Source organism: Tribolium madens, unplaced genomic scaffold (assembly GCF_015345945.1).
Source record: "Tribolium madens isolate multiple individuals breed KSU strain unplaced genomic scaffold, Tmad_KSU_1.1 Scaffold_20;HRSCAF=117;Tcas5.2_LG4, whole genome shotgun sequence".
In the NCBI taxonomy this organism is placed as follows: domain Eukaryota; kingdom Metazoa; phylum Arthropoda; class Insecta; order Coleoptera; family Tenebrionidae; genus Tribolium; species Tribolium madens.
The window spans coordinates 104,892-124,114 of NW_025400985.1; the positions used below are offsets into that span (position 1 = coordinate 104,892).

A 19,223-nucleotide genomic window follows, 5' to 3' on the forward strand; every position below is an offset into this window, starting at 1 on the left:
TTATGTTTAAATACAGGCAATCCAAAATGATTGTTTATTTCGTTGTTAAATTGTGAAAATAATTGACGTTTGGTTGTAACACTAGAAACTGACCAAATTCTTCGGTATGTTTTGGTGTAGTGGTGTGTGTTTACAAAAAAGGACTAAAAAATGTGATAAAAAGCAAAGAGTAGCGTTTTGTGATGATTTCTGACTTTATTAAAAATGGTTTTTCTTTTGTGTAAGATTTGTGACCGGAAAATCACCTTTTCCGAATGGAAAAAGCACATCACAAATGAAACACATGTAAAAAATTTACCAACATCAATTTTTATTAAAGGTGACTGTTTTTAATGTTCTAATTATTATATTTTAACTATTTTGTTTTCAGCCATACCCAACCAATTTGACACAATCTGTGAATATTTTGCCAAATTTGGTAAAATAACTAAACGAGAAGTGTCAGATTGTGGCACAACAATTGAAATATCCTACGAAAATCCAAACATCTATTCTGACGTTGTGCACCAAGAACATGCGATTTTTGGCGATTTATTAAAAATTTTCTGGTATAAAACAGTCAAATCTGTCAAAGTTTTGGTCAGCTTCACCAGACAGGAGGAGATTTTCAGTAAGTGTGCCATGTTTATTCATTTCTATGGCAACAAAACCGTTACTATGGTTACTCTTTTGAAATTGTCATAACAACGCTGTTGTTACCTAGCAACTTGTGTGCTTTGATTTGAAATTGTTGCAAGTTGCCTAGCAACTTATGCTATTTGATTGCAGATAGTGCAAGTAGTCGCATTCTCGCCTTGGCCAACTTGCTTAAAGATTCGCAATTATTTGACGATGAAGTGAAAATTTTTATGGACACTGTCAAGTCACATAATTATGATTTTGGTAAAAAATGTCAAGTTATACGTGGTTTGTTACTATCGAAATTTCCTCAAGTGTCACTCTATGGATCAAGTGTGTTAGAATTGGATGTGTTTAATAGAAATTGCAATTTTTACGTGATGACTAATGAGATGTTATCATTTTTGTTAAATTCGAATCGATTTAGCAATTGTTTGGAGATAAATGAAGGTGTGAAATGTATTTATCAAGATAATGAGTTTCGTGTGAGTTGTTGTATGAATTGGGGAAAGAATTTGTATGTCAAAACTTGTGATTTGATCAAGTATTATTTAACGCTAAACGAAAAATTGGTTCCTTTTGTGGCTGTTATAAAAATGTGGGCTTTGTGTAATATTCCTGAACAGGAATATACATCCACTTATATGATATATCTTATGGTGATTTTTTTTCTGCAACAAGAACCGTACAAATTACCTTCGGTGGTATCACTTCAAGAGGGCTCATTTACCAATTTTGTGGACGGTTGGAACTGTTATTTTTTACCGAAAATTGTCACAAGTCCAGCTCTTGAAAACGCAACACTTCTCGAATTACTCTGCGGTTTTTTCAAGTTTTACTCAAAATTTGATTATTTCACTTATGTGATATGTCCATATTTGGGTTCTTCGGTGAAAAAATCCGCGTTTCTGAGACCTCAAAACTTGCCTGAATGCTTCGATTATTACACAAAATCGGTGGAAGAATTACAAGTCAACTCAGGATTGTGTATTCAAGATCCTTTCAAGCATTCGAGCAACGTTTCGGAAACAATGACTGATGAAATGAGTGCAAAATTAATGATAATGTGTCGAGTAGCGTCGAATTTAATTAAATTGGAAGTATCATCAAATTTGCTTTATCAATTATTGATGCACACTATGGACAAAACTCAATATGAACCAATAGCTTTTGAGAAAAATTGCGAAATGGATGAGAAATTATGGTCACAGAAAGTCACAAATGCTCTTTATAAAATCCTAACAGAAATTTTATGTTTGAATGTTAAGACACAGTTGACACATTTGGTCAATTGTGTAATGTATTCTTGCACATCACAAGTTAACAACAACAATTCGAAGAAACTCAAACTTGATAAAGAAATTCTCAAGAATTCGAATGAATTTCTAGTTTCGAAAAGATTCGTGGGAAAAGTTACAGTGGAATTGATTTTTAATTATAACAAAGTTACCATCACCGTCAAGAAAAATAACAATGTTTGTTATCATCTCGCACATTTGATTTTCGTTAAATTACAGAGTTTTTTCCCCGAAAACAAGAGTAAGTTAAGTTAGGAAAAAAAATCAAATGTATGCCTCGTGATTTCAGGTGAAGTTTCACACAATTTAGTCGTTCCAAGTACAAGTCATGAAAGTGAAAACATTGGTAGGTTTTTGTGTAAATAAATCAAAAGTAATTTTTATTTTATAGTGAGTGATACCACCACACCAAACAATTTGGTCCAAGTAATAATCAAACAATTGAAGTCAGGTACCAACCTCCTCCATCAGTTGCTACTTTTATTAAAAAATCTTCAAGTGAAGAATTACAAGGATTTTATCGTTAATGACTTGAAATTTGTACTAGTATCAAAATTTCCTAAAATGAAACTTTTTACGTTTGGTTCAAAAGAAATGAAAGTTGATACTTGTTTCAGTCACTTGGATTTGTCATTAGACAAAATTGAATCAAGTGATATGAGTGTGATAAGTGAGCTGTTATCAAAATCTGACATTTTTACCAACGTTTCATTTGTTAATAATGCAATTCAATGTACACATCAAGCAACCAAAACCATTTGTAAATTATGGTTTGTAAACCACTTGTGGTTGGCTAATGACCGATTATTGCGATGGTACTTCAAATTTGGGGTTATTATACGTCAAATGTGTATGGTTGTGAAATTTTGGACACTTTGTAATAATCTTGAAGGTGATTTTACGTCATATGTTGTTTATTTGTTGGTGATTTTTTACCTTCAACAAACCAAGATTCCTTCAGTAAAGACATTACAAAAAGATGCTCCTAAATTCACAATAAACAAGTGGAATTGTGGTTTTAAGAGTGGTTTAAGTCGTGACGACAATTTCAAAGGTGCAAAACTCACCCAACTTCTCGCTGGTTTTTTTCATTTTTATAGCAATTTTGACTACATTTCGTATGTGATTTCGCCACATTATGGCACATCAATTCACAAAATCAACTTGCCTGAAGCCTTCGAAAACTCAGGCTTGTGTGTGCAAGATTTTTTCATTCTTTCATCAAACGTCACTGCTTCAATGCCCTTAAATATTGCTGGAATTTTCACAAATTTGTGCCAAAAAACATACAGAGTGTTCACTCTATCAAGTCCACAATTACACACAGTTTTGTCACGTTGTGGTACCACTGATTCCACTAGTTTCTTAATTGAAATGGATCAAGGACGTAACGAACCAGCCTGGCGACAATCAATCAAAGAACACACTCTTAAAATCGTAACAAAAATTTTTGCTTGCAAAATTATCAATATTAACAACAGTGATGCTGATTATAAGTGTGATTTCGTCGAACTGAAACATTTTTGGGATAAAAGAGAGAGTTTTATGAAACAATTGAATTCCAGTGATATTGAAAGAGATGTAGCAATTACTACACATATCACTAAAGTGTTACCCGGTGATGCGGATTGGAAGTCATCACTTGAATTAAAATTTTACCAAAATCCACCAAAAGTACAAATTACCATCACAGGAAATCACAATCATGCACATACCAGTCATTTTTTTCACACAAGACTTGTGAAATTATTAGGGGAAAAACCGGTCGAAAATGACATACAAGTATCATTGCTTGGCAACGATGAGGAATATGATGAGTGGACCGGTAAGTTAGAAATCTACTTTATCGATAATTTATGTTTTTCACAGGTAACTACGCCGAATTATACCGACAAACATGTGAAAATATCGAAGGTGATTATTTTTTTCAATTATCAGCGTTGAGAAAGATTCAAAAAGACGCAAAGACAAACATTGATATTGTTACAAATGACGTGAATTTGGCTCTAAAACCAATTTTTAATGACATCATTGGTTTGAGTCAAGTGTTTCTTCCTGGTGATATAATTGATATTTTTGTGGAAAATACTCAAGAAAGTGAGTTGGCAGGCTTGAAACTGATCAAATATTTGATTAGTAAAAGTGGTGACTTTTGTGATGTTTCAATTGTGAAAAAACATCAAATTTTAGTTGTAACTTGTACTCATGAAAAAACCAAAATTGTTTGTCATTTAAATAATCGTCAAAAGATGGCGCATGATACTAGTAACTTAATCCGGGCTTTTTTACAACGAAAACCACTTCGATTATTTTTCGTAATAATAAAATTGTGGACTGGTCGATGTAAATTCAAGGATGAATGTGGTTTTACCGGCTATATTTTCACTTTAATGATAGTTTTTTTCTTGCAACAGGAGTTGCAATATCCCTCAATTACCGACTTACAGAAACCTGTAAAATGTAAGATTGTTGATGGCTGGAATTGTGCTTTCGAATATCCCAAATTGAGTAAAATTCCGATGAGGAAGAGTCACCACGAGTTACTTGTGGCGTTTTTTAAGTTTTATAGCGATTTTGATTATATTTCGTTGGTGATTTCACCGTTTCTTGGAGTTGGCGTTAAAAAAACAGAGTTTTTAAATAAGAAGTTTCCTGTGAATTCAGGATTGTGTGTTCAAGATCCTTTCGATCATTCATGCAATGTTTCGGCTTCAATTTCGTTAAACTCTTCAGGGAAGTTTGCAGAAATGTGTCGTAGAGCGCACCAATTATTGGAGGGAAATTATGATTTGCGACAACTGGTGAATCCCACAATTAGTGATTTTTCGAGTTTCAATATTGTCAAAACTGGGGGTAAAACGACTCAAGAATGGTTCCAATTCCTCAGAATTAACACTTTCAAAATTTTATTCGATATGCTTGGATGTAAAGTGTCATTAGTTGGGAAATATAGTGCTTCATCTGTGACTTTTAACTGCGTTTTAAATCATGATATTTGGAGTGAAAGACTGGCCGTTTTGAAGAAATTAAATGATTCAGATGTTTTGAATCGAGAAACTTCAGTTACGAAATTTATTAAGGAAAAATGTGGAACTACTTGTTTGACGAAATTCGTCGTTGATATGTTTTTTGAAAAAGATCCGATTTCGGTTCAAGTTCAAGTCAGAGGAGATGAAGGAATTTTTCATTTAACACATTTTATCTATACAAGATTACTCCTAATTCTCGATAAGGAAGTTAAAATGGATGTGGATCAGGGAATTTTTACACTCGGGATTTCCCCTGCCAATCAGGGAAAGGAAAATGATGCAAAAATGAGTGAAATGTCGGGTGAGTACGGTGGGCTTTGGTTTAAAATCTTTTCATTATGGAATTTTTACAGACGGAGTTTCTTCCACCATTGGAGGAGAGGAAAATGAAGCAAATCACGAGGAATTCATTGTAATCTCGGGTAGGTAATTTTATTGTCATTTAAAGAAAAACGGTAATACGAAGGGCCTTGGTTTGAAAATGTGAAATTAGCCACCAGGTGGCGCTACAGTGGTGTTTTTTTCTTTTAGACGAAGGGTCTTCCACCATTGAGGAAGAGCAAAATGAAGCAAATCACGAGGAATTCACTGAAATCTCGGGTAGGTAATTTTATTGTCATTAATTATTCAAAAGAAAACGGTAATACGGTGGGCCTTGGTTTGAAAATTTGAAATTGGCCACCAGGTGGCGCTGAATTTTTAATTTTAATGTCAAAAAAAGTGTCTACTTAAGTCGTGAATTATCAAAAATTGAGGCAAATATTTAATTTTGATCATTGTTTGAAGCCAGGGGCACACCTTGTATGTAATGTCATTTATTTATTTTTTTTAATTAATTAAATTTTCTTGTTGTAGATAAATCTGAAGATTTTAAGCACTTGCTAGCAAGTTTGGACGACAATGAAATGGGATTTTTCTCGAAAACCGATAATTTAAAAACTCGAGATTTGATCAAAACCGATTTGTGTTCGGCTTTAAGTTCGACTTTTCCGTCACATAAAATCGAATTTTTCGGCTCGAGTGTTACAAATGTCGGTTTTAAAAGCAGTAATTTTGATATAAATGTCGATAATGTGGCAACACTCGAATTATTACAAACTCGAATTTTGGCTTGTAGTCGCTTTTCGAATGTTTCGCTGATTAAGGACAAACAAATGATGATAGTGAAACATAACGAAACCGAAGCCAACTGTTGTTTGTATGTAAAAAACAAAATGTGGGTGATCACCAGCGACTTGATCAACTATTACCTAAGTCTGGATCCAAAATTACGTGATGTTTTTTCTGTGATTAATTTTTGGGCCGATTGTTACGGCTTGAAAAATGGATATTTTACTAGTTATTCATTAAATTTAATGGTGATTTTTTATTTGCAACAAGAACCGTATAGATTACCCCGTGTCAAAGATTTGCAACGAAATACAATCCCCGTTATCGTAGATGGCTGGAGTTGTGCATTCAATTGTCTCAAATATGACAGTCAAGCATTACAAAACGCTTCAATCATCGATCTAGTTATCGGTTTTTTTCGCTATTATGCCAACTTTGATTATGTTTCGTTTGTAATATCGCCGTTTTTCGGATCGGTGATTGAGAAATTTCGATTTTTGAATCAGAATTTTGTGGTGAATTGCGGTGTTGCCATACAAAATGTATTCGAACTTTCGAAAAATGTCTCACCGGATGTTCCGTTAGAATGTGTGGGGAGATTTGCGGCCTTGTGTCGGAGTTCAGTTGAAGTTTTAACCAAAGAATTCAAATTGACACATTTATTGGAAGCTAAAGCTGATTGTATGTTTGAAATTGGAAATTTGTATAAACGTTGCGATGATTTTATTGAAAAACAAATTTTCAAAGTTTTCAAGATTTTGGATGCGAAAATGACGGAAAAATCGACGAAATTTAGTTACGAGTGTGAAGTTAAGAAGAGTGTTTTTGATAATGTGAAGAAAATTTCATCACCAATTTACCCCCCCTCTGAGGTTACTAGGGAAATAATTGTTACAACGTTGTCAGAAGGTTTGATCAAATTCTCACTCAAAGTTAATATCACGGAAAATATTTGTAAAATTGTATTGAATGGAGGACAAGACTTGATTTATTTCATTACACACTTTATTTATATCAAACTTTTGAAATATCTATCAGAGAAACCACCACAAAGTGAGTTATTTTACGCAATCTAGTGTGTGTAATAATTCAATTGTCATTATTACAGATTTTGAAACAAATGAGAATCTCATAAATGAAACAATTGAAGAAGAGGAAGATGTCCCGTCTGACTTTTTCGATGATTTTTCAAGCGAAGAATTTCTTAACGGTCTTGATTTAAATAATGATGATTTTAAAGATAAAGCATCTAGAAAGCGTAGTTATAGTTTCGAAAGTTCAACACCACCAAGACAGGAGAAACAAAGAAAGACAACATCTCTGGACTTCCCCCAATCCTTTTGTAACTTTAATACATCACAGCCTACTCGACATGAACCAGTGGATAACATAGATCAAGTGATCATTTCAATAATTGTTTTGTTGTGTGTCTAATTTGGTTTTGTAGTTTTTTGTGGAGAGAAAAATTTCCTTGTCGGATTTTTTAACAGTAACATCGCAACGTGAAATTAAAACAAATTGTGAAGAAAAAATGAAGGGTAATACACCTGATTGTTTATATGTGTTTTTCATTTATTTATTTTTTTTTCAGTGATATTGCGATGTCAAGACGCTATTAAAATCCTGAGTGGAGATTTGAGTTTCCCAAGCAAGTTTAAAGTAGTCACACAACCGTCACAATCCGATTCTAAATTAGATAAAATTAAACATAGATCGCCACTACATCGAAATCCATTTGTTAAATTTAATTTTACCAATTATCAAGAACAAAAACTCGACAAATTTTCACAGATTCTAGATCGTGTTTTACAAAAGTTGGGTTTTTTGCACGAGGATAATGATTTAGAAAATTTGATAGATTCGATAAGTACAGCGTTAGTTAATAGTCCGATTGTGGATAAGGAAACTGTAGCATCGATTTTGAAAGCGTCACTTTTGAATTTAAATTGTATGACTTGTGATTCGAAATTAATGAGACCACGTGTGGATGTAGGGACGCAATGTCGGATTGAAAATGAAAAAAATGCTTTTGACGAGGATTCAGGAACTTATTTTGATTGATTTCGTATGGGAAGAATTTTGTTTAAGTTAGTTTTTTCGAATGCAAGTATTAATTTAGTTTTAAGGAAAAGTTTATTTTTGTTACGTATTACAAATGAAAGCACGTTGAATAAAAATTGTTTTTCTCTGTCTACTTTTTTGCAATTTTAGAAATTAAAAAAAAATTGAGACATTTCGTTTTAAGGTGGCAACCATGCGATAATCAAACAATTCTAACCTCAATCTTACCTAAAAATATTTTTTTTAAATAAATGTGTACCCGTTAGCAAAAAATAAATAAAATTAACATAGAGTAGCAAAACTTAAAAGATTTTTGTTGATTAAATTTGTTGTGAATGACATTAATTACACTTTTTGTGTGAATTGACCTTTAAATTAAAGATGCATTTAGACTTCTACAACCTACTTGATGCACATTCAAATGAAAAAACTATATTTTTGGCTAATTCAACAATTTTGTTTTAATTTATAAACAAATAACCCGCGTAAATGACGTAAATTTTAAACAATTACATAATTATTAAATAAATATAAATTGAACCGTCTAACAATAGGACACGATCCTTCTCTTCCAGGATAAGTTTTTTTACATTTTCCATAATGGTTGAAAATGACAACTTATTTTAGTTTTTTCGAATGCTCTTTCAGCTAAAAACACAATTATTTTGCAAAATTTTGTCAAAAACAAGCCACAAATTCAACAAAACCGGCGTTTTTTGTCTTGTTGAGAGATAAAACACAAAAAGTTCGAAAAAAAAGTTTTTGGGCAAAATAAGTCAAAAATAAGCAGAGAAAACACAAAATTTGGTCTAAAAATGTTTTTAAGCACGTTTTTGTACTGAAATCTCAAATTTTTCGCTAAAACAAACTAAATTAAATCTATAAAATTAAATTTTTCGAGCATTTTAGCACGTTTTTTAGGTAGAAACGCAAAATTTTGTTAAAAACAAGACAAAAAAACACAGAATTAGGCCGAAAATGATATAATTTTTTCATTTTTCAAAAGTTCAAGCAGATTTTTAAGCTGAAAACTGCGTTTTTTCGCTAAAAAAAGATTTTTTTATATTGTTACCTAACTCTTAGGCTTTAATTTGATTATTTCGCCAAATTTTCTCTAAGAAAAAAAATCGAAAAACACCAAATTGGCTAAAAATAGTTCTATTTGTTTTTTTTTACAAGATATTACTAAACAGAGTCGAAAATGACAACTTATTTTTGATTTTGCGAATCCTCTTTCACCTAAAAACACAATTATTTTGCGAAATTTTGTCAAAAATAAGCCACAAATTCAACAAAATAGCCTAAAAAACGGCTTTTTTGTCGTCTTGAGAGATAAAAACACAGAAAGATCGAAAAAAAGTTTTTTAGAACGCTTCTTCGGCTAAAAACACAATTATTTTGCACAATTTTGTCAAAAATAAGCCACAAATTCACAAAATAGCCCAAAAAAAACAGCGTTTTTTATCATCTTGAGAGATAAAAATACAGAAAGTTCGAAAAAAAGTTTTTGAGCAAAATAAGCAGAGAAAACACAAAATTTGGTCAAATATGCTTTTAAGCACGTTTTTGTACTAAAATCTCAAATCTTTTGCCGAGGATTCAGGAACTTATGGGAAGAATTTTGCTTAAGTTAGTTTTTTCGAACGCAAGTATTACTTTAGTTTTAAGGAAAAGTTTATTTTTGTTACATATTACAAAAGAAACGTTGAATAAAAATTGTTTTACTCTATCTACTTTTTTGAAATTTTAGAAATTAAAAAAAAATTATTGAGACATTTCGTTTTAATGTGGCAACCATGCGATAAACAATCCTAACCTCAATCTTCCGTAAAAATATTTTTTTTTTAGTAAATGTGTACCCCAATTAGCACAAAATAAATAAAATTAACATAGAGTCGCAAACTTAAAGATTTTTGTCAATATTCATGTGATTAAATTTGTTCTGAATGACACTTTGTGTGTGAATCTGCCCTTAAATTTTAAATTAAAGATGCATTTAGACTTGTACAACCTACTTGATGCACATTCAAATGAAAAAAACTACATTTTTGGCTAATTCAACAATTTTGTTTTGATTTAAAACAAATAACCCGCACAAATGGCATAAATATTAAACAATTACATAATTATTAAATAAAAATGAAGTGACCCGTCTAACAATAGGACACGATCATTCTCTTTTCCCAATCATTTTCTAGCATAAGTTTTTTTACTTTTTCCATAAATGGTTTAAACACAACTCAAATAAATCAATTCAAAGTATGTCTTTAACATTTCCAATTTTTTTAAATTTTAATTGACACGACCTTGAAAAAGTGCAAGAAAAGAAATGGCGTGTTGAAACACTGCAAGAAGAAGAATCGAACAAAATAATCATTTTTCGTTGTGTAAATGTCAAAAAACGACGTATTTTTGAGTAAAACTCTATCGTGGCTTTTAAGACACTCTGCTACTGCTGAAGGTTTAACTCTAACCCCTGAAGGCTTCGCCCCCGTGTTACAAGTCCTAAACCACCGCCAACTGCGAGGTAAATTCACAGTTGAAGACATCAAACGTATTGTTGCAACCAACAACAAACAACGCTTTTTCTTACGAGAGAAAACCGGTGTTTTGGAAATAAGGGCGAATCAAGGGCACTCCATAGTAGTAAGTGAGTTGGAATTAGCCCCCTTGACTGATTCAAGTATTGTTGTTGTACATGGAACGTATTTGCGAAATTTGGAGGGTATTAAAAGAGTCGGTTTGAGTCGTATGTCAAGAAATCACATTCATTTCACTCGTGACTTGGCTTTAATTCGGAAAAACGTCCAAGTTTTGATTTATATCGACGTGGCGAAGGCTCTTTGTGATGGTATCAAGTTTTATGTGTCCTCAAATGGGGTTATTTTAAGTCCTGGGAACGAAAAAGGGATTCTAGAAGCGAAATATTTCCACAAAATTGTTACAAAAGATGACATCCAGGCCGTGCAAGATTTGCAACATTAATATCCCCACAAAAACATGGATGCCACATGTTTACAGCCAAAAACACTTGTTTAAGACTCCTAGTGCTATTGTGGTCAAAGGTAGTGGTGATTTAACGTTTTTTTTTTGTCACTAATGATTTGTTTTTTAGGGAATTTTAGTGAGGACCAAGTGAAGGACTTGAACGAATATTTGTCCCAATTTGGTGTTATTCAGAGTTTTAAAATTCTCACAAATGAGAATCAAATTTCGGTTGAATATGTTTTTAGTGATACAATTGCACATTCTATAATAATCCATCGTGAGCATTGCATTTTCGACCAAGAATTGCAAATCACTTGGAGTGCAATAAATGCAAAAAAATTGAAAAACACAACACCGGGCAGAACCCTCACTAAAGTCCCACTTGGGGGGGCAATAGAAACCGCCCCACCCTCCAAGATAACTTGTAAGTCATTTACTCTTTTTCATAATAATGTGCATCAAGTTGGTTGTGGACAGTGTGGCCAAGTGTGGTGAAGTTTCACCAGATCTGGTGATTTTTTCGAAATGAAAAAAACTGTTTTTCGAGCATTTTTCACGTTTTCAAACCAGAAACTTGATTATTTCGTGAAATTTTTTCAAAAAAGTCGAAAAATAGCTTTTTCGAATACTTTTTCAGCTAGAAACATAATTATTTGGCAAAATTTTGTTAAAAATATTAGCTACAAATTCAAGAAAATAGCCCAAAAAACAGAGATAAAAACATAGAAAGTTCGAAAAAAAAATTTGAGCAAAATAAGACAAAAATAAGGAGAAAAAACACAAAATTTGGTCAAAAATGCTTTGAAGCACGTTTTTGTACTATAATCTCAAGTTTTTCGCCAAATTTCGCTAAAACAAACTAAATTAAATTTATAAAATTATATTTTTAAGCTGAAAACTCTGTGTTTTCGCTAAAAAAGGGTTTTCTTTTATTTTACCTAATTTTTAGGCTTTAATTTGATTATTTTGCCAAATTTTCTCGAAGAAGAAATAATCGAATACCACCAAATTGGTTAAAAATAGTTGTATTTGTTTTTTTTTTACAAGATATTACTAAACAGAGTCGAAAATTACAACTTATTTTTGCTTTTTAGAATGCTTTTTCAGCTAAAAACATAAGCCACAAATTCAACAAAATAGCCCAAAAAACGGCGTTTTTGTCTTCTTGAGAGATAAAAAAACAGAAAGTTTGAAAAAAAAAGTTTTTGAGCAAAATAAGACAAAAATAAGCAGAGAAAACACAAATTTGGTCAAAAATGCTTTTAAGCACGTTTTTGTACTAAAATCTCAAGTTTTTCGCCAATTTTTGCTAAAACAAACTAAATTAAATATATAAAATTAAATTTTTCGATCGTTTTAGCACGTTTTTTAGCTAGAAACGCAATCATTTCGCAAAATTTTGTTAAAAATAAGACAAAAAAAATACAGAATTAGGCCGAAGATGATATAATTTTTTCTTTTATCAAAGTTTAAGCAGATTTTTAAGCTGAAAACTCTGTTTTTTCGATAAAAAAAGGTTTTCTTATGATATTTTTACCTAACTTTTAGGCTTTAATTTGATTATTTCGCCAAATTTTCTCCAACTATAAATAATCGAAAATCACCAAATTGGCTAAAAATAGTTCTATTTGTTTTTTTTACAAGATATTACTAAGCAGAGTTGAAAATAACAACTTATTTTTTCGAATGATTCTTCAGCTAAAAACACAATTATTTTGCAAAATTTTGTCAAAAACAAGCCACAAATTCAACAAAATAGCCCAAAATGCGACGTTTTTTGTCTTTTTGAGAGATAAAAACATAAAAGTTTGAAACATTGCATTGAAACAGGCTAAAAAATGACAAAATTAAATCGAAATTGACATCATTTTTTAGCTTGTTCGCCCGATTTATTTCGTACTTTTTTTTATTTGCAAAATCTTGTCCAAACACGCTTAAAAATCACAAAAAACGATTGATATTGATGTTAGTTTGTTTGTCTCACTCGATTTATTAACTGGTTTTCTGGGCAAAATAAAACGAGAAAACACAAAATTTGTCCGAAAACGCTTTTAAGCACGTTTTTGTCCTAAAATCTCAGTTTTTTTGCTAGATTTTGCTAAAACAAACTAAATAATCAGAAATTAAGTCTAAAATTGTATTTTTCGAGCGTTTTAGCACGTTTTTCCAGCTAAAAATGCAAAAACAAACCGAAAAATCACAGAATTAGGTCGAAAAGCATGTCATTTTTGCTTATTTACAAAAGTTTAAGCAGATTTTTAAGCTGAAAACTGCGTTTTTTCGCGAAATTTGTCAAAATTTTCAACTCGGATCTGGTGAATTTTATGTTTTAGATCTGTCACGACTGTTCCTTTGATGCACATTAATGTGAAAACGAGTTATATCTTATCATTGTTATCTCAAATACGTGTCATGTTGGTGTTTCCAGCCGACCCCGAAGTCGCCAAAAAGGCCCTAATTGCAAGTGTCAAAGAGCCTCCAACATTCGCCGAACAGGTACAACTTTTACAAAACAAATTACAAATTGGTAAAGAAGAAATGGAGCAAAATCGTAACATTATTTACGACGATTTGAATCTAGCCCTCTCACAGACTTACAATTCCTATGATATTTGTTTTTTTGGGTCGAGTATCACCGGTTTGGACGTCCAAGGGAGCGATTTGGACGTCTATATTGATAATGTGAGACCAGTGATGAAGCCCGAAGTGGCTGTTTTGAAAACAATACGATTTTTGATTTTCAAAGTTCGCAAATTTTGCGATGTTTTACTCATTTCAGGGGCAAAAACTCCGATTATTAAATGTATACATACAAAAACCCAGATTTGTTGCGATATTAACGTTAAAAATAAGTTATCAGTGAGGAATAGTGAACTAATTAAGTATTATTTGACACTTGATGAGAAAATTAAACCGTTGATGATTTTTGTAAAATTTTGGGCCGATTTTTACGATTTGAAAAAAGTGAATTTCTTCTCAAGTTATGCCCTTTACATGATGGTGATTTATTATTTGCAACAAACACCATACAATGTCCCCACTGTACTCACATTACAACGAAATGCCCCACCTGAAATCGTTGATGGTTGGAATTGTGGTTTTGACGAGATTGATTTCACAAGTCCGGCTCTGGAAAATGCAACAATTCTTGATCTAGTCGTCGGGTTTTTTCGATTCTATGGACATTTTGACTACATTTCGAATGTGATTACACCGTTTTATGGGGGAATTATTGACAAAGCTTCGTTTTTGAAGCCTTATGATTTGCCACGGTGTTATCACACTTATATGAGTCAAAGTGTGTCACTTACTGTCAATTCGGGGATTTGTATTCAGGATCCTTTTGAACATTCAAGAAACGTTTCGGCATCTGTGCCTCTTCAATGTATTGGAAGATTTACAATGTTGTGTCGAACAGCTGAAAAATTGATAGAAAGTGATACCGAAAAAGAACTATTATATAAATTATTGACCAGTAAAATTGTATCAGATTTTAGCTTTGAAATCACTAAAAATTGCGAGAAAAGTGACCAAGAATGGATTAATCTAGTCCAAGAAGTGACACTGAAACTCCTGAGTCGAGTTTTGAATCTGAAAGTGACTGAAATAACAAATGAAACAAATGTCACTTATAATGCCACTGGTCAACAAAATATCTGGGATAATAGAATCAATATTTACAAGAATTTGACACAATTACCACCAAATACCACCGAAATTGATAAAGAAATTGCAGTCACTGAATGCATTTTGAAATATTTTCCACAAAATCTAAATATATCTCTGAGTCTGACTTTGACATTCAAGGAAAATCCACAAAGAGTCGATGTTTCGATCAAACAATTGCGTAAATGTAAACACTTTTTTCATGTTATTCACTACATCAAAGTCAAGCTTGTGAAATTCATCAATAGTGGGCCTGAAACTCTTGAAGCCGGTCCTGGTAAGTGGTCACTAAATTAGTAACAGGACACGATCTTGACAAATCGCGTCCTCGATTTAATAAACTCAATTTTGTTTATAATTTTTTGTAGAAGCAGTGATGGTGTTAAATGAGGAGACAAGTGAGCCAATTAATAGTATTTCTCCTGAAAAACAGGTTGATAAAATTGAAGAAAATCAAGAAGGTGTTGATGATGAAACGTCAAAATCTGTTGTTGTTGATGAAGAAGAAGAAGAAGACGTCCCAGCGGATTTTTTCGACGATTTTTCCAATCAGGATTTTATGGATGGTTTAGATATAGTCGATGCATGGGATGAAGGGTCAAAACCGGTAACAACAGTCTCACCATCTAGTGAAAAAATCGATCGAAAACATTCACCGATTCGCTTCAGTTCTGAACGTAAATCATCGGAAAAACGTAAAAAACGTTCACGTTCACGTACACCAATTCGACGTTATAAACGTTCCCGATCACGTGATAGGATACGTGAACGTCGCGATCCTGAAAAAACCAAAAGAGACATCAATCGAGACAAGATCAAGTGTGCAAGAGATCGTGAATTGAAAATAGTTAGTGATAAATTGAAAATTGTTGAAACTGGTTTAGTACCACCTGGAACTGAAATGGACGTTGATCTTGGTACAATTCTTCCATCACGACGTCGTCGTTCAAACACCGGAAGTAAACCAAAGTATAGTAGACGGAGTTCAAGTCGTGAATTATTGCGTAAACGTTCACGAAGTCCGGTGGTGTATAAATCCCGGAATCGAATCCGGAGTATAGAATCCGAACGTGAGCATTGGATTCGTTCTTCACGTAAACGAAGTAGATCACGTTCGAGGGATTCCCCGCGAAAGAAACGCGAAGAAGCAAAGAAGAAATCATTTTTGGAAGAAATTCGTGATAAACTTAATGAAACCACTCGTCCATCTGTGGTTCCTCTTCCATCAGTACAATACAATATGGGATATTCGAATACAGTGGTTCCAGTTCCTGCACCAGTTCCACCTCCAACGCAATATTTTCCACCACAACAATACGATCAAAGTTTTTTTATCGGTGATACGTTTCAAATGAATCAATCACAAAATTTTAATATGATGGGAAATACAACAGGTAATGTAGTTACGGTGCCACAAAGACAAATCGGACAACCTGGAGTAATAATTGGGACACCTACACCACCTCCACCACCAATTATTGACAGTGGCAATAAAAAAACAACAACAGATGATATTGATAAAGTAATTCTTGGTTTAGGTTTAACATTAATGGTTGTTTTTAATTGAGTTTGTTTTTTTCTAGCTTTTTGCCGATAAGAAGATTTCCCTTTCGGATTTTTTGACTATTACAGCGAAATGTGAAGGTGCGATAATTAATGTAACTATCTCTGTTCATGGCATAATAAGAGTTATTTGATACGCCACTGGTCTTTAACATTGTTACTATGACAACATATATTTATTACCATAGTTACATAAATGTTTCCATAGCAACTATACGAATTGACGCACATGGGCGACTCGTCTAGGACGAGAATACTAAGTGGTCTCTTATTAGTAGCAATGAACAAGTGATAGGTTTGATCGTGTTGTAATTATGTCTCACTAATGAAATTAATTAATTTAGTTCAATCGTCAAATCCTGATCATCTTCAGAAAAAAATCAAGGGTAAGTTGTTGGTTGTTTATATTGATTGTTGTATTGTTGGCAAGTGAAGTTGCAAAAAAAAAGTACAATGTGTGGTGCTTGCAGTAATATCGCGATGTCAAGACGCAATCAAGTTGATGAGCGACGATCGTAAATTTACTGGTCGATTATTGGTCAAGTCATCATCATTGGAACAAAAGAATAAAAACGATGTAAAGTATCAATCACCGTTACGAAGAATTCCAGTTGTTCGTTTTCAATTTACAACACCATCAAAAACAACAGAAGAAATTGATAGTTTTACAATTGCTATTGATAAGATATTGAAAAGTGTTGGTATTATGAAAGAATCTATTAATTTGGTAGATGAAACAATTGCTGTACCAAAATCATTAAATAGTTCATTTGCTGATGAAGAAACAACAGCCGCATTGACATTAAAAGCTACAATGTTAGGTGCGAAAAAAGAAGTGGCATGTGAAGAGTGTAAAAAACGTAAACAAAAGACATTCGTGGAAGTGGGATCACAGTGTGCGGATAATAAAGAGACTTGTACTGTAGGAATTCAAGTGATTGAAGAAGAATTAACACCGACGAAACTTGTGAAGAATGAATCGATTGCGTTTTTGACACCGGCACAATTATTGGGGAAAAATAAAGAAAGTGATAAGAAGGAGGCAACGACACCACCACTACCATCAACATTGGAGAAAGTGGAAAAGAAGAAAGAAACGGAAGTGAAGAAAAAACTACCATTGACACCAAGAGGAAGAGGAGGAGGATTTAAGAAAGGGCCACCTCGTGAACGACCTTTCTACGAAGAAGAGTTTGAATATTATGAAAGACTTGGACCTGCTTATGAAAATCCGAGAGAGAATTTCGGACATAATAGATATGGGGGAGGACCATCATCACGTTTGCCACAACAACATTTTAATGAAGAAGAAGATTGTGGAGCGCAACGGTTCCAGCGACAATATGATGAAGATGATGATTTTTATGGGAATTTCAATGATTTTAATAATCAACCGTATCGAGGGAGGCCGAGATTCGGACCTCGATACTAAATTTTGTTTTTTGTTAAATGAGAAAATCTAAACTTGTATTTTAATATAAGTCTTATGTTTCTGAAATGTTATTCAACAATAAATATCTCCATGTGTTTTGTTTGTTTTTTTTTTCGAGTGGAAGAACGCAGTCGCTCTAAATTGTGTATTGATCTCGTTGAGCTTATTTTGCGTAAAAATGCGCGAATCTGCAAAATTAACGGCCATTTAATGAGTTTTAGATTTTATTGAACTTCACCGTTTTTTTTTGAGGTTAGAAATTCGGGGATTCACGTAAAAAAATCACATTGCGATGTGAGAGTTAACAGTTATCTTTGATTAATTTATTAAAAATCAAATCTTTACTTACCTAGTTTTATGCAGTAAATAAATGGAGCAAAACTTAAATATCAATTATTTTGTCAACATTGTATAATACAGGGTGTTCCGTCTAAACCCCACATTAGAAGTATTGGGTGTTTGAATAATCATATTTATTTAAAAATTTGTACATAGCCATAATTTATTAAGTCCTCCTAAATGAAAATATTTTTAAGATGGCGTATATTTTTTACTGCGTTTTTGGATTAATCGGGTTATTTTAAGGGATTTTGTATCAGCTTTCTAGAATTTTAAAATTTCTAAACTAGAATTTTTGAAATTTGATCTTCATTTTTACAGTTCTAGAAATTTTAAAATTAAAATTTCCAATTCCTAATTCTAAAATTTGTCATTTTATCTGTTTCCAAAATTGAAAATCACTAAGAATTTTAATTTCAGGAATCTAATCTTTTGGTTTCTATTTTTATTATTATTTTTTTATTCTATTTTTATTTTATTTTTCCTCTATTCTATTTTTCTTGAAGATTGTATAAATTTTTAACTTTTCAAAACCGTAAATTTTTGATTTTTCAATTGCTTCTAACTTTATAGTTTTTTTTTTTAATTTTTAACTTTTTCGATTCTAGAATTTTTAATCTTTGGTTTTTAATTTACACATTTTTCAGCTTTCAAATTACAGAAAAAGGTGACGTTTTAGTTTTCTCTTTTTTTGTTTCACTCAATTAAAGTAAAACACGCAAACGAAACAATCAAAAATCGCGTTTTTTAGACATTTTGTGTTTCTATTTTGTTAGTTTTTTTTTCTAGTTTTCTAACTCTCAAAATTTCTAGAACAAACAATCTTCAAGCATGAAAATAGAATAAGAAAAGAAAATGAGAATAGAGTAGAATGAGAATAGAAACAAATCCAGTTTCCAAAACATTAGAATCTTAAAAAACTTAAAAAAATTCTTACTGATTGTCAATTTGATTTTTTTTTATTTTGATAAGAAAGATAAAATCACAAATTTTAAAACAATTGATATTTCTAGTTTTAAAAATTCTAGAACTGCAGGAATGGGGGTAGAAATAAAAATCAAACTTCTAAAATTCCAATATTTTTATTTTGAAATCTTGAACTTTAGGAACACTGAATTG

The 19,223-nt window shown here is 32.2% G+C and overlaps 2 protein-coding genes across 4 annotated transcripts; both read left to right on the plus strand.

Annotated features, from left to right (window-relative positions):
* The first annotated feature begins 94 nt into the window (after positions 1-94).
* Positions 95-8,245, plus strand: LOC123005746. 3 transcript variants are annotated; one of them, XM_044399676.1, is made up of 13 exons: positions 95-319; positions 371-610; positions 769-1,068; positions 2,008-2,157; positions 2,206-2,262; positions 2,308-3,741; positions 3,786-5,246; positions 5,299-5,367; positions 5,477-5,545; positions 5,801-7,108; positions 7,164-7,453; positions 7,503-7,593; positions 7,647-8,245. In XM_044399676.1, the coding sequence occupies exons 1-13, from the start codon at positions 205-207 to the stop codon at positions 8,114-8,116; spliced, it is 6,054 nt and encodes a 2,017-aa protein (XP_044255611.1). In that variant the 5' UTR covers positions 95-204; the 3' UTR covers positions 8,117-8,245. The 3 variants fall into 3 exon arrangements, with proteins under 3 accessions (XP_044255611.1, XP_044255610.1, XP_044255612.1); XM_044399675.1 differs by having other exon boundaries at positions 769-2,157; XM_044399677.1 differs by lacking the exon at positions 769-1,068.
* Positions 8,246-10,927: 2,682 nt separating this feature from the next.
* Positions 10,928-17,863, plus strand: LOC123005749. Its single transcript, XM_044399680.1, has 7 exons — positions 10,928-11,181; positions 11,232-11,528; positions 13,533-15,047; positions 15,139-16,292; positions 16,354-16,414; positions 16,678-16,719; positions 16,804-17,863. Exons 1-7 carry the CDS (start codon positions 11,067-11,069, stop codon positions 17,763-17,765), a joined length of 4,146 nt encoding a protein of 1,381 aa, XP_044255615.1. The 5' UTR covers positions 10,928-11,066; the 3' UTR covers positions 17,766-17,863.
* Positions 17,864-19,223: the final 1,360 nt, after the last annotated feature.

Bases quoted from the DNA above. Each gene is read 5' to 3' on its own strand.
- LOC123005746 (XM_044399675.1), top strand. From the start codon at position 205: ATGGTTTTTCTTTTGTGTAAGATTTGTGACCGGAAAATCACCTTTTCC. The intron at 320-370 runs GTGACTGTTTTT...TTTTGTTTTCAG, and splicing joins AACATCAATTTTTATTAAAG to CCATACCCAACCAATTTGAC. The intron at 611-768 runs GTAAGTGTGCCA...ATTTGATTGCAG, and splicing joins CAGACAGGAGGAGATTTTCA to ATAGTGCAAGTAGTCGCATT.
- LOC123005749 (XM_044399680.1), top strand. From the start codon at position 11,067: ATGACATCCAGGCCGTGCAAGATTTGCAACATTAATATCCCCACAAAA. The intron at 16,415-16,677 runs GTGCGATAATTA...TAATTAATTTAG, and splicing joins TATTACAGCGAAATGTGAAG to TTCAATCGTCAAATCCTGAT. The intron at 16,720-16,803 runs GTAAGTTGTTGG...TGGTGCTTGCAG, and splicing joins TCTTCAGAAAAAAATCAAGG to TAATATCGCGATGTCAAGAC.